Below are 13,200 nucleotides of genomic sequence, written 5' to 3'. Positions count from 1 at the left end.
ATCCGTAATGTAGAAAGCATATTTCCCATCACAACAACAACAGCAATGGCAACAACATCAAACAGTTATAGTAACCTATAGTCACATAAAAAGGAAAGTATTTGCATATGAATATATGCCGTCAGGAAAAACATGCACAAATGAGGAGTGTTTATTTGTATACTTTTCAATTTTTTTCTTTTTAATTTGTGTGCAGAAAACCAGTTGTAGGTAAAGCACTAGATTGGGGGATATTTTATGTGTCACTGATAATAATTCTCTATAAAAAAGAGTGGTGGGAACGTTTAATTTTTATTATTCTAAGATTGTCAAAAATTATTTTTTGTAGTTTCTAGCGGACCACTAGTTCGTTGCCGTTTAAATCCTCTTTCTGCAATAAGATCGAACTTTTTTTAAATCTCTGATTAAAAAATTTTATATCAATACTTCCAAAAATTTTAAAGTCTGAAGTATTTTTAACAGAATATATACATAAGTATTAAAGAGTTCGGCAAGCCAGAAGCCTACGAAAAAAGCCTAACTTTGACAATTTATTCTGAATATAAAATAAAATAAGTCAAAACCTTACGTTTCTGCCTTAATTGAACCCTTATTTGAGCGTATTGGTATTTAGATTTTAATACAAAATGGCGGCTACGGTTTCAATAGTCGAAATTTCACCATTTTAATAATATTTTTACGAGCATTAAGTTTACTCAAGTCTTAAAAATGGATTTTCTTTAATCCTATACTATTCTCACTCCATAACGAGTTTTTTCTCGACGAGTTTTCAGCCGCGTCGAAAAAAATTTATAGAAGCATGCACCTTTCGGGACTTTGAAACACCTTCTCCTTATAAATAACATTTACCATAATATAAGACTCTTAGTCAACTGTTAAAGGAATTAAAAATTTTTGTTGATAGAACGATCGTAGTTTCAACAAAGTCGGGCAACATACAACCAGTAAAAAAACGATAAAATTCGGTAAAATTTGTCTCGTCTCTCCTAGATAATATCCGGAACCAACGGAGAGTTATTACATGATACAGGGTGTGTCATTGTTTATGTTGATCTGTTGTAGAAACGGAAATCTTATTGGAATCAGTAATCATCAGTACTTTTTGGACACACTCATAATGAGCCGTCATCCAACGATATGGGTTTCTAGCGTCTGTTTTTTTTTTGTTTGAAAAAATGATAGTTTTGAGGAAACGCATTGGTGTTTCAGAGATTTTGAATGAAGTCCATATTAATCAAATCAATCAAATGTCTCACTAGCTAGCTGTCAAAATTATTGAATGTTTACCGATCAAAAATCAAAGATACACACTGCATAAATATATTTTTTCAAGTTATACAGAAACTGATAAATCGGTAATTTTAAATTACATTTTGTAGCTAAAACTCTCCACTTTTATAAATACAAAATACCCTTCAAGTTTCTTTAAATTTCACTTATCTTCAAGCTTGCATAAATTTATGGCATGCAAAAGCAAACATTGTTGTTGTAATTACCGTAGGTACCATAAATTTTCACCTATCCACAGTCTAGCATAATAAATCGAACAGAATTGCATTTGCTAATTTACTAATACACACAAACAGCCACCTTCTCCTCTAACACTCTCTCTCTCTCTTTCTCCCTATCTTTCTAGCTGTGCTGGGCAATCGCCATGAAATGCTTACGCTTAGTCCCTCCGATCACTCGCTGGTGCGCTACACCAACGATTCGCTGATAGTGCAGTGCCGGAGCTCAACGGCGGAGTCGCAGCTGGTGTGGCGCTCGCCGAAAGGCGAAATTATTAAGGAGCACAAAGGACGCATACACATTGTGCAGAGTGCGCCAGGTAAGTGCTAGTGCGAGGAGTTAGTGCTAAATTAACGGCTTCCAACATGCAAGCACGCATAACCGCACACACACAACCACGTTTTACGAGCCCATACTCGAGCTCCAGTGGATGCGTTTGCATGCTTGTTGGTGTTGTTGCATTTGTGTGCTTATTAAGCGGCGTTGTTAACACAAATCATTGCTAATTTTCCTATTTTTTCTCTTTCATGTATCCACACGCAACTCTACACTACAACAACAACACCCAACTAACGGACGTCTTGGATTTGACGAGCAATTCATTCAGAGCAATTGAAAATCGTCTTCCTCCATATTTCGCTCGCCGACAAGGGAAAGTGGCGCTGCGAAGACGCCAACGGTGATAGAGCAGAAAAATCCTTCGAACTCATTGTCTATCGTAAGTAGCTACGCTGCATGTCCCCGACCTCACTGAGACGCAGCAAGTGAGCCGCATATCAAGAGGTGAAAAAATTCCTTTTGTGCAACAATTGCTGACTGTGTCTCTAAAGCGGAAAAGTCGTCTGTTGAGGCGGCTCATTAAAGTTGCCATTGTCTGGCAGCTTACGTGCTAACGCTATCTTTACACCGTTTTCTTTTGTCTTTTCCTTGTTGTTGCAGAAAAAATCGCTTTTACCGAGAACTCCACCATACTTACAGTGAAGGAGGGCAAGGATGCGTTCATTCGCTGCGAAGTGAAGGGCGAACCGCAACCAAATGTCACCTGGCATTACAATGGACAGCCAATTATTGTTGAATGTAAGCTCAATTACTCATTTAAGCGTTTATACATATATATTGCTAGGTATGTAGGACTATATTAAGTAGACATTTTATTTAAATTTTTTTTTGGTTAAAAGAACGTGGGTAAAGTTTGTTCTGTTTAGGCAAAAGTTCATTTAATTATAAAGCAGTACGTGCTGACCTAATACTGAAAAAAGATCCGAAAATCCGAATCCAAGTGAGAACGCATTTTTCGACTTAACGAGAGAAACCATCACATTGTTGGGGACGACTTTTTTGTTGTTATTATTGACCAAACGACATATAAAAACAGGATGGTAAATTACCGCTTAAGCATATCACTCCATTGGAATCCTTTTTTCGGGGAATGACGAGTCCGTGGTTTAAAAAAAAAACATACTTTGCATTGAACAAAGTCAAAAAATTCGTTGAAATCACGATCCTATGATATGATCCTTGTTTCAAGAGAAATACATACACATGTTGTTTATAACATCACTGTTTAATTATATCGATAAATCGGTGAAAACATGTCTCTTGAGAGTATATTGTTTTCAAAAAATTTTCAACTACAAATCTCTTTTTTTTCACCACACAATTTGTGTCATTGAGGCTTATTTTTTTTTACAGTTCCTCTGCCATTCCTACCATAATTCAAACCATACGGAAAAATCAAATATTTTTTCTAAAAGAAATAATTGTTGACTGGTCAGACTTTAATCGATAAATTCTTCGAATAATTTCTTAGGAATTCGTCTAGAGTTTTATATAAATTGTCTTGACAATGATTGAGTGGATGGTATGAGGGCAAATAAATTGGAGCTGATGCCACATAAGTACTCCCAAGACCTTTTTTGAGCTAACCTATTTAAATATATTGAGATAAAAACTAAATCTAAATCTATAAAATGAGATGCCAGATTCAAGATTTAATACTTGTTAAGCTTAAGCACAAAAGGTCTAATAGATTGAAATTGATATATATTGATTCATAAAATGTTAAAAAAAAATACCAAAAAAATTATTTTAAACATTTCGTAGAAAAAGTGAACCATATAAAAATATGACACATATTTCTTAAGCTTTAAAAAGAATTTAAAATGAATAATTTGTGTGGAGGAGAACTCGAGTTACAAAGGTTTGAAAATGTACATGATAGGTCAGAACTACGAAAAATCAAAGTAAATATGTACCTACTACGAAAAGAAAAACAAAACCAAATCACGATTATAATTGAGTTTATTTATTCATAGAAGATGTAGGTAAAAAACCCCAAAATCAATCAAAAAATATAAGTATTTTTATTTATTCAATTTTAAAGCAATCAAAGAAATATGCAAAATGTATGTGTTTATCCAACGCGTACAATTTAAAAATCCAATCAAATTTCCAAACACTTTCTTAGTGCACAAAAAAAGTTGGCAATTTAAGTTCCCGCACACGCACACCCGCCTAGTCAACTTCAAACAAAATTTCATTTGCTGTCTGCACATTTCTTCGATTGCAATGGCCAAATCTAATAATAATAAAATGAGTGAGAAGAAAACAACAAACATTCATCTAATACATGTTCCAAAAATAATATAAAAATATGCAAGTAAACAGTAATCTAACAACAATAACAAAAACTGCCGCCAAATTGTATTGTAACTTGTCTCGCTTTCTACTTTTATTATCAGCTTATACAGGAAACACAACGAAATTCCAAATACTCGCTGACGGATTGCAGGTCCGCAAGGTAACGCAGAACGACACTGGCGAGTATACGTGCAGCGCCTATCAAGTGAACACAATCGCATCGGACATGCAGGATCGTACCATTTTGATGAAAATCGAACGTGAGTAGGATGTTTACTGTCCATAAATGCATATAAATATATATCTATGTATAAAGTCACACTAACCTACATTGAGATACACACATAACTGTAGATATATCATATATCATATAGGAAATGCCATAAGCCGCGTTGACTTCCTTTGCCTGTCCGTGGCGTGGCGGCAATTTTCATTTGAACTCAGAGTTCTCATCTGTGTTTGTGTGTGAGCTGCTGTGCTTCTTCTGCTTTTTATACTCTCTCTGAAATGCATTTGTCAGTTGGCAGTCGTTAGTGTGTAGAGTAGTAGGTGTATGTTCATTTCGCTATCTCCTATGATTTCCGCGCGGAATACAATTTTTTACTGTTGTTGTTGTTGTTTTTTGGTAGCGACTATTTCCGTCAACATTTGCTGTTATCTAAGCGCAATGCCCGGAAAAAATAGCGAATTTCATTTATTTGTTGTTTTTTTACACTCTCGCAACAAAGTTGCTGAAGAGAGTATTATAGTTTTGTTCACATAACGGTTGTTTGTAACACCCAAAACTAAACGAGTTTGATATAGGATTATATATACCAAAGTGATAAGGGTGAAGAGTAGAGTTCAAATCCGGATGTCTGTCTGTCCGTCCGTCCGTCCGTCCGTCCGTCTGTGCAAGCTGTAACTTGAGTAAAAATTAAGATATCTTGATGAAACTTGTCACAGTTGTTTCGGGACCAATGGGACCACTGCCACGCCTACAAAATGGCGAAAACTGAAAACAAATAAAGTGCCATAACTAAGCCATAAATAAAGCTATGGAAATAAAATTTGGTACAAAGGATCGCACTATGAAGGGGCATATCTATATGTAATTTTTTTGGGCAAATGGGCGTGGCCTCGTCCCCTACTAAGTTTTTTGTACATACCTCGTAAACTACTAAAGCTACATCAGGAGTCGTTTTATTTCGGGCATTTCCCTATACAGTAAAAAAATAGAGGAAATCGGATTATGACCACGCTCACCTCCCATACAAAGGTTACATTGAAAACTGCTAAACTTAATTCAGTAAGGGAAAACACCGGGAACCTTCAATTTCACTATAAAGATGGTACAGAAGGGTTACACCCAATTTGGTATACAAAATTTTAAATGGGTGTGGCTCCGCCCACTTATGGGTCAAAAACCCTATCTTCGAAACGACTCGACCAATATCAATGAAATTTGGTTTGTGATATTTTCCTTACATCCCAATGATATGTTGTAAAAATAGGCCAAATCGCTTCACAACCACGCCTACTTCCTATATACCAGAACTTTGAAGACAATCTGAATCGTTTACTTTACAATATATAAAGTAAGCACTAGTGAAGATATCGATGCAGAACTTTGCCTATATACTGCATTTATAGTGTGGCAGCCCCTTTCTAAAAATCGCCGAATCGGCGGTTTTCAAGGCCGCATATATATTTAGAACATGAGGTCCTCGGTGCTTCTAACCTAATATTATGGTTTCCAACTTTGAATGGACTTTATACCATATATATGACGAATATGTGGGTCAAATTGTGTATTATATAATATTAATAAAATTAAATAAATAAATTGCGAGAGTATAAAATGTTTGGTCACAACCGAACTTAGCCCTTCCTTACTTGTTTTTATTCTTCTTGTTGTTGCTATATTTGTGGACATATTCTTTATTATCTGCCGGTTGTCTTGTAAAAAAATTACTTTGTAAATTGCATGACATTTTTGTTGTTGTTGTTGTTGCCGTTATTGCGCAAATATTCGCTTTGCTGTGTTTGTTCGCATACATATATTTCTGTTTGTTTATGTGTGTGTGTTCTTATTTTGTGTTGGAGCGCCCGAATTCCGGCTCAAATTTTGCCTTCTCAATTCACCATTTCATTTTTTCATGTTAGTCTGTCTGTGTTTGTGCACGCGGCACTGGCTTTCAATTCATTCAGGTCTCTTGATTGTGTTTTCGTGACTCACGTAAACAAACTCGGCCAACAAACACATACATATGTATGGAGCGATGCTGCGAGAAAATGCCACTAGCGCCGCCTGCAATTGATTGTGGCTTTGCTTTTTTTCTCTTCACTTGCAAGCATTTTCTTGGACTTGAACGCAAAAACAACAGTAACAACAGTAACAACAGCTACAGCCACTTGCATTCGTTCGTGCATCGTTTTACAATTTTCGAAAACGGCTCCCACCTGCCGTTGGCCGGTCACGTGATGAGCGTCGAAAACGCAGTTTTAATAGATTTTTATGCCTTTGCGCACGCCACCCACCTTTCGCCGACGTTGAACTAATTTTAATGTTTGCTTTTGATGAGTTTTTAGTGTTTCTTGAGTGATTTCGAATTCGAATTCGATTTTTATTGCCCTTTGGCGTATGCCATTTTTCCGCCATTTTCTGCGGCTTTTTGTGGCTTACAGCTTGTGGTGATTTATCGCAATGCGTATTGCTTGAGATTAGTATGAAACGTGTTTACGTTCTAAAAGAGATTACCTCATAAATATTTCGCAAATGCCATTCTAAATGCTGCTTAGGTCACTAAAGAAATCATTGTGGTCGAAAAATAGTTACATTGTATGGTATATTCTTCGTATTATTTGTAGAAGTTTACTCCGCAGTCGTACTATGAAATAGATAGCATATTGAGGAAGTCATACTCGGCCGCATTTAGTCAATAAGGCGGTTGGATCGATTAATTCGACTAATTTTGCCGTGACCAAGTCGAAAGGTTGGAGCCTGTACGTTCCCATGGTTGAAGAGCCACTTTTGATTTCAACAAACGGGAGCGTTTTCCCCCTAAATTCGACCTCGAAACGAAGCAATTACTTGGCGTATGGGAATTCTGTATCCGTTTTGCCCTTCTCAATGTTAATGAAACCTTATGGACCTTAGAAAACGCTGTTCGTAAAATTTATGGTAGAGAGAACCTACGCATCTTCGGAGCAGGTTTGGTGGAATAAGTCCACCTGTTTCGACTGTTCCTTGATCTCAATGTTTCCTCGATCTAGCTATATCTATCTAGATCTTAGCTCTATAGTGGTTTTCTCTGGTAGGATAAGACCCACGCGGTCTTTTGAGATTCCAACTGTCGCAGCTATCTCAATCATCTTCAATACCCTTAATCAGCGGTCCACAAATGCAAGATCTTATATTTTTCGGGGGTTTTCCATTCCATTATAGAAGAGAAGATCGATCCAAAAACCGCGTACAGGCCAGTTTCGGACTGCCAATAGAAGATTTTGGACTTTTCTAACATTTTCTTCCATTGTCGAAGAGAAAATGGATGCAAAAACAGCGCTCATGCTAGCTAGATTGGACCGCCCTCGTATTTGTTTATTCAATTTTAATTACAAAACAATATATTCTTTGAAAGGCTGCATTTCAAGCGGTTTTTTTCATATTTTCGAATTTGATGACATCTTTTAATACAAATGAATAGAAATATTTACAAATATTTACCGAAATAATGACATAGTTATACTTATTTTTACTAATTTTGCTGCTCACTTGGAGTATCTTTAATTAAAACGAGCCTCCCTGCCCACATGAAAATTCGAAATTCCCATTGAAATTTTACCTTTTATTTGCCATTGTGCATTGTTGATTTGATTAATTTTCCACACTAGCAACTCTCAACACCAACCAGGTAATTCTACTCTACGCTCGGTATTCATAGAATGAAATTAGTTGCTTTGTATTTCGATTCAGTCGACCGAAAACTGAGTTGAAAATATCCAATTGTTTATCGAAAAATCATATACTGTTATTAGAATTTACCGTTAAGAGCTTACAGGCTAATATCTGGTGATGTATTCGTAGGCGAAATTGAAATACGAAAACAAAGCAATACTTTTACGAACGTTACACAACACTATAGAATTACTCTATTACAGCTTGTCTATTATTAAGAGTTTCTGCTTCAATTCCAGAGCCTTAAACTCATTTGAATATAAATTAAATATATCTAGGCAAATGTATATATATAGCATTGTTTGTAGGTATTATATTGTGAATGGATATTATATATCTATATTGTGTTTGCTTTTTTTTGTATATCCTTGATGTCCTTGTCGGAACTTGTATTGGTATAAAATTATTTCGCTGTAACTTTCACGATCAAGTAGAGCTGTATACTTCAATAAATTTTGAAATCCATTCGTTATACTCTCTAATTAATTATACCAGTTTAAGAGACTTATACCAGTTGCTGTTCGTTTCGCAAATCAAATTATTCATAGATTAAGGTCCATCGTCAGTATGTTCAAGGAGGCGCTGTAAAATCATCTTTATTTTCGGGCTTACCCATTAGATAGTATGTATAACTACTACAAATAAGAGCCATCTTCTATTCGCCACTTCTCTGCTAGCAAAGTTTGAGAACTGCTCTTCTCTCAGAATATTTACGTATGAAATCTATCTAAAGTTGAATTCATTACAATAGAAGACATGTATACTTCTTTATACGCTTTTATACTGTCTCTAAATAATTATACCAGTTTAAGAGACATATACCAATTGTTGTTCGATTCGCAAATTTTGGGTTGCTTAAAGAAACATTGCTTTACTTTTCTTCTAACTCATCTCTAGGCTATCCCCACCATTTAGACCAGTTCATTAAATAAATGAATTAAATTTATTAAAACTCACAAAAAATATAGTCGATTTGCTCACCTTTCCCTGCTGGGCACTTTTAGCTCTCCGTTTGTGCTTTGGAGATTTCCTACGCATTTAGCTTGCCTTTGACGTTAGACAATCCATACATATTCTATGTAAGAGTATATCCCAATTGAGTACTCTCTGTTTATTGGTACTTCAGGCGAGCTATTTCCTGTGCATTGTTGCGAAGTTTTGAATAAATATTCTTATTTATTTTCTCATTCGATATTCGTAAAGTGTATATACTCCATTAAATTACTTTTAGAATTTGCTGCAAGCAAATTTTCACTGTGTTGTTGTTGCCCAGTTATTATATTTTCACACAGCACCTGAAAATTTGTATATTGAAAATTTTGAAGTTTAATTGATGTTGAAGCAGTGTTTATGGAATTCATAGTACATACACTAAATTTTTTCTCGGATTTCCTTTTATTTTTTCTTCGCCTTCTACGCTTGGGCAGCTTGCTGCTGCGCGTTGGTCGTTGCACTTAGTATTTTGAACGGCGAACTTTTCGATTTTCAATTTCACGCACAAATGATTTTTTGATTACTTCAGGTGATACGAACTTCGTACAAGTATACTTATTGCACATACTCGTTTAAAAATTTCGATTTTGCTCATTGGTGGGGGTGCTTGCTGGGGGTGTATGTTGGCTAATAACTTTCTATAAATTTTACATAAATTTATGGTGAAAATATTTTGCTAATTAGGGACTTTAAGTGTAAAAGAGTTTTAAAGTGAGACTAGTATTATTTTATAGAGTATATGGGGTATTGGTCAAGAGAGCATGTCCTCATAATAGCCAAGGATCCTATTGGTATGGAAAGTAAATCTTAGTGATTTTTCTCAAGTCGTCCTTTCGCCTCTCTTCTGCTCCCTATTTAGGTGACATGTAACCAGAAGGTCTGGTATAGTATGTTCGATTCAATACTCTCTAAAGTTTGGCGAATCGGAGATAGATACTATTCTTAAATTGGACACTTTTGTGTTAAATTTTCATATTTGTTAGGGAGAGAAAATGCCATTCTGTATTAGAAGTTATCACTTTTTATTCTTTTTTCGCTGAGCTCACGCAACCGCTTTATTTTCGCCGAAAACGGTTAGCTTTTGTTAGCCTCCGGTCCAGTACCAGCAATCACTGCCTCACTAACTCACTTGGAAGCGGCTGCAATCTCACGCATACCAATGCCATTTCGCACCTTGCAACATGCAGACGACAGACATCAATTTCCATTTGCATTTCCGTGCGATCAAAATTTCATCAGCCACCAACAATCGGTAGTCAACACACACACACATACATCTACACAAATAGCAAGCAAAATGAACAGTGCCCGGCAAAACAATGTTTGTTTTTTGTCATTCCTTGCAGATAAACCAATCTGGCGATACAGCAAACACATACCGGAGCAGTATGTCTACCCGAATGGCAGTGTGACCATAGCGTGCGAGGCAATCGCTGAGCCGCCAGCCAATTTCACCTGGTACAAGAATGGCAACAAGAAGCGTTTGCACACCGACAATCGCTACACCATCGAAAAGGATTACTATGCCTCCACATTGACGATTCGTGCACGCACCGATGACGTATTCGACTCGTACCGCTGCCTGGCGGAGAATCAATTGGGCGCCATTGAACGTAGCACAAAACTGAGTCGTGGCGTAAAGCCACCACCGCCCAGCGTACTACAGTTGCGTGGCTTCAATTCGAATACATTCGATGTGGATGTGGGTTCAGTGCGTATCTCGCCGGCGCGCACCCCACCCACCGATCAATTGATGGAGGTGAATGGTTTTCGCATTGAGTACATGACGGAGTATGAGTTCAAGTCGGACGGAGGCAAATGGTCGAATGCTAAGCGGCGGGACTTCCCATTCGAAGATGGTAAGTGTATAATTGGAGCTATCTTAGAGCTTTCAGTGCTTCAGTAAGCTTTCATTATTTTAATCTGAATAAGTGCTTAAAGGTTAAAGCTCAGAAAAGCTTGAGTTGAATCTTAAAATAAAAAGAAGATAGATCTGAGATAGAGATAGCGATAGAGATAGAGATAGAGATAGAGATAGAGATAGAGATAGAGATAGAGATACAGATAGAGGTAGAGATAGAGATAGAAATAGAAATAGAAATAGAAATAGAAATAGAAATAGAAATAGAAATAGAAATAGAGATAGAGATAGAGATAGAGATAGAGATAGAGATTGAGATAGAGATAGAGATAGAGATATAGATAGAGATAGAGATAGAGATAGAGACAGAGATAGAGATAGAGATAGAGATACAGATAGAGGTAGAGATAGAGATAGCGATAGCGATAGAGATGGAGATGGAGATAGAGATAGAGATAGAGATGGAGATAGAGATAGGGAGAGAGATAGAGATAGAGATAGAGATAGAGATAGAGATAGAAATATAGTTGCAGATATATGTAGATAGAGTTAATAATAAAGATAAAGACAAAGATGGAGATGGAGATTGGGATAAAAAATTGTGATGGAGATAAAGGGAGATATAGGGTTGGTGATAGTTAAGGGTATAAATGGAGAAAAATAGGATTAGTGACTTATCAAATTAACTCTACTCTGAATGTTTCTCTCCCAAATTACAGGCGCAACATTCCTAATCAACAATCTCGAAGCCAATACCACCTATTTGATGCGTGCCGCCACCAAAAACTTAGCCGGTCTCAGCGATTATACGAAAGTAGAGAAATTTACCACATTATCCAACGAGCCGAAATCCTCGTCAGCGCGACTCGAGCACTTGAATGCTACGCAGCTGTTGTGCATATCACTGGTGGCATTACTGCTGTGCAAGGAACTGTCTTTCGGCTTTCAACCCGTCAGCAGTATAACGAAGTTGCGACGCGCTGTTGCTGGGCGTTGGTGAAGCAAAAGTGGCGTCATAAATTAGTGAGCGGTTAGGCGTTAAGTAAGCTGTTTTGGCTGTCTTCTCGGAGCAAAAGCGGTAAGAGTATGCGGGTTATGGGTTTCAAGTTATACACATGACAATATCGGTATTATGTGTAAAATATTTGCTTAGCATTAAGGATTAAAGGCTACGAAAAGTTTATAAAATATTTTACTTAGTTGACTCACATAAAATAATAATTGAAATATAGTAAACCGAAATATTTTAATTAAAACAATTTATAAAAGTTATATACGCTAATGTTTATATAAGAAAATATTTTAATGTTTATGAAGAAACATGTATATTTACATAAATATTCCATTTGCCTGGCATAAGCATGCAGTGTGAAATATTTGGAACCAGCAGTTTGGTGTCATTAAGCTTGTGCAAAAAAATATTTCCTGATTTTTACATAATATAACTTTTATATATTATATACTCGTAAATATATGTAAATTATTCTTGATATATTATAGCGGTGTTAGCCGATGTTATAGAAACGGTATAAAAAGTATCGGATGTTGCTTGTTTTTTTTTTTTTGCAAAAATCGAAAAAATAATAATAATTTCTTACTTTAATTTTTTTTAATCCTTTAAGGCAACGAAAATCTGGTTTGGAAGTTTTATCTTGAATTAAATTTCTTGAATTTTTGTAAAAATGATTGAAAGTATTTTTGCTTTGAATTAATTATACTTTTAAGGCTTCTAAAGTCTCTCAGTTTTACCTATAAGCTTTAAATATATATATTTTTTTTTCAAAAATAATTATAATTTTATGCTTTCTAATCATATGAGTTGCGTAAAAAAAAAATTTAATTTATTTTTTTTTTGTATTTTTTAAAATTGACGAATTTATCTTACCGAATCAAAGGGTTTCTAATTATTTATATAAGTTTTATCTATAAAAAGGAAGCTTGATTTTATTATGTATATTTATGTGTTCGAAATATTTTATTTTTTATATTGCATTGTACATAAAAGAGAAAAAAAAGAAGAAAATATTTTTTTTTTATATTTTTTACTATAAAAAGTAAAATATGTATTCAATAAAGTGTTATAATCAGTAACAAAAAATTTTAGATGCGATTCTCATGTTATCTACAAACGATACCGACTTTCTGGTACTCGAAAGGCCTAACATAACGCTTAAATAAAAAAAGATTTTTCATATAGTAATGAACCCAATTAATATAAAAATATTATTAAAAAGTAGTTTGTGCCCTCTTTTCAATATTT

The 13,200-nt window shown here is 35.4% G+C and overlaps 1 protein-coding gene across 3 annotated transcripts in view; it reads left to right on the top strand.

Annotated features, from left to right (window-relative positions):
- The window catches only part of LOC105217195 (fasciclin-2), a 229,771-nt gene extending 217,096 nt beyond the window's left edge, over nt 1-12,675 (top strand). For all 3 annotated transcript variants that reach the window (XM_054226645.1, XM_054226647.1, XM_054226646.1), the window contains exons 3-8: nt 1,637-1,828; nt 2,117-2,227; nt 2,449-2,586; nt 4,251-4,409; nt 10,426-10,938; nt 11,660-12,675. In XM_054226645.1, coding sequence (XP_054082620.1) covers nt 1,637-1,828; nt 2,117-2,227; nt 2,449-2,586; nt 4,251-4,409; nt 10,426-10,938; nt 11,660-11,940 — 1,394 coding nt within the window. In that variant the 3' untranslated portion in view covers nt 11,941-12,675. The remainder of the gene's footprint in view (nt 1-1,636; nt 1,829-2,116; nt 2,228-2,448; nt 2,587-4,250; nt 4,410-10,425; nt 10,939-11,659) is intronic.
- The last annotated feature ends 525 nt before the right edge of the window (nt 12,676-13,200 follow it).

This window comes from Zeugodacus cucurbitae, chromosome 3 (genome assembly GCF_028554725.1).
Source record: "Zeugodacus cucurbitae isolate PBARC_wt_2022May chromosome 3, idZeuCucr1.2, whole genome shotgun sequence".
Taxonomy (NCBI): domain Eukaryota; kingdom Metazoa; phylum Arthropoda; class Insecta; order Diptera; family Tephritidae; genus Zeugodacus; species Zeugodacus cucurbitae.
The sequence above is the reverse complement of the archived record's forward strand: the minus strand, read 5'-3'. Positions and strand labels throughout refer to the sequence as shown.